The sequence below is a fragment of the Varanus komodoensis genome, unplaced genomic scaffold, assembly GCF_004798865.1.
Source record: "Varanus komodoensis strain SLA01 unplaced genomic scaffold, ASM479886v1 scaffold47, whole genome shotgun sequence".
Taxonomy (NCBI): Eukaryota; Metazoa; Chordata; class Lepidosauria; order Squamata; family Varanidae; genus Varanus; species Varanus komodoensis.
In genome coordinates this window covers 1,953,806-1,955,861 of record NW_025336045.1, presented here as the reverse complement: position 1 = coordinate 1,955,861, position 2,056 = coordinate 1,953,806, and the positions used below count along the sequence as shown (strand labels likewise).

At 49.0% G+C, this 2,056-nt stretch overlaps 1 protein-coding gene across 1 annotated transcript in view; it reads left to right on the top strand.

Moving 5' to 3' along the window:
* Nucleotides 1-2,056, top strand: part of LOC123030847 (major facilitator superfamily domain-containing protein 2B-like) — a 61,679-nt gene extending 59,623 nt beyond the window's left edge. Inside the window, exons 9-10 of the mRNA XM_044445134.1 lie at nucleotides 716-843; nucleotides 1,341-2,056. Coding sequence (XP_044301069.1) covers nucleotides 716-791 — 76 coding nt within the window. The 3' untranslated portion in view covers nucleotides 792-843; nucleotides 1,341-2,056. The remainder of the gene's footprint in view (nucleotides 1-715; nucleotides 844-1,340) is intronic.

Sequence of the window (2,056 nt, the reverse complement as noted above, 5' to 3'; positions counted from 1 at the left end):
TCTGTCTGTCTTTTTCTCTGTCTGTCTGTCTGTCTTTCTCTCTCTGTCTTTCTGTCCTGTATGTCCGCCTGTCTTTTACTGTTTGTCTGTCCATCTCTATGTCTGTCTGTCTCTGTCTGCCTGTATGTCTGTCTGTCTCTGTCTCTGTCCATCTGTCTGTTGATCTGTCTGTCTTTCTGTTTGTCTGTCGTGTTGTCTGTCTGTATCTGTCTGTCTTTCTATCTGTGTCTTTCTGTCAGTCTCTCTCTCTCCATCTGTCTCTCTCTCTCTCTCTGTGCCTGTGTCCTTCTGTCTGTCTTTTGCTCTCTGTCTGTCTGTCTCTTTCTGTCTTTCTGTCTGTTGGTCTCTGTCTGTCTGTCTATCTGTCTTTCTGTGTGCCTTTCTCTATCTTTCTGTCTGTGTCTCTCTGTGTCTTTCTGTCTGTCTGCCTGTTTCTATCTGTCTGCCTATCTTTCTGTCTGTCTGTCTTTCGGTCTTTCTATTTTGGACGTTTGGCACAGATTCTGCTTGACTTACACTGACACAAATTCTACTGGACCTGCACAAGCTCAACACAACTCATGTATCAAGGGCCCTCACCAAGCAAGCTCTTTGAATTTGGAAGCATTCTGCCACCCTTCCCATTTCTGCCACTTTCGGGGCTGTGACCCTCAGGTCATGTTGTGCTGGGCCAATTTTGTGGGTTTTTTTCACAGATTTTGCTTTCCTTCCCCAGACACAGCTTCCAGGGGTCCGGCACAGGTGCCGACGCACGGCTGGTTTCAGGGACCTTCATCGAGCAAACTCTGTGAAACATTCTTTCAGCCTGGCCATTTCAGCCACATTCGGGGCCAGGACCCACATGTAAGTTTGGCGGGCCGATTTTGGGCATTTTGGACAGCTTTTGATTCCCTTCCACTGACACCACTTCCAGCATCCGGCCAGGCTCTGATGCCCGGTGGTGTCAGGGGTCCTCCCTGAGCAAACTCTGCACATTTGGAAGTATTTTGCCAATCTGCCCATTTTGGCCACTTTTGGGCCGTGACCCACGGGTCAGCGTGGCGGGCCGATTTTGGGCATTTTGCACGGATTTTGCTTGCCTTCCACAGACACAAGTTCTATTGATCCAGAGCAAGCTCCGTCTCAACTCGTGTTTCAGGGGCTTTTGCTTGTTTTTCCAAGACACGGCTTCCAGGGTCCAGGACAAGCTCTGATGCACAGCTGGTTTCAGGGAGCCGACTCTGAATTTGGAAGCATTCTGCCAGCCTGCCCATTTTGGCCACTTTCAGGGCTGCAACCCGTGGGTCATCTTGGTGGGCCGATTTTGGGCATTCTGGACAGCTTTTGCTTGTCTTTCTCAGACACTGCTTCCAGGGGGCCGACACAAGTGCCAACGTAGGGCTGGTATCACGGGCCCTTGTCAAGCAAACTGCGCATTTGGAAGCATTCTGCCAACCTGCCCATTTTGGCCACTATCGGGGCTGCAACCCGTGGATGAGCGTCGCATGCTGATTTTTGACATTTCAGACAGATTTTGCTTGCCTTCCTCTGACACCCCTTCCAGGGGTCGGGCACCTGTGCTGACCCACACCTGGTTTCAGGGGCCCTCCCTGAGCAAACGCTGTGAATTTCGAAGCATTCTGCCAGCCTGCCTATTTTGGCCACTTTTGGGGCCGTGACCCACAGGTAAGCATCACGGACCAAAACGAGGTTTCCTGGCATGACTTTGATGATTGGTATGTGATTAGGATGGGCAGATATGATGAGCTGCACAGTAAAAGCTACTCCAGGAGGGATTTTACAAATTGCCTCCTTTGCAGTGGAACTTTTCCCTATATTAGGGTTAGGGGATTGCAGCAAGCAAGGGTTAGAAAAATGAGGTGTATTCGTATGAGTTTGAAGACTGTAATGTGATTAATATGGGCAGAAATGAAGAGCTGTACACAAAAATTTACTTAAGGATGTATATTTTAAAATTGCCTACTTTGCAGTAGAACATTCCCCAATATTAGGATTATGGGTAGCACCAAGCTAGGGTTAGGGTTGGAAAAGCAAGGTGTCCTGCTATGTTATTGAT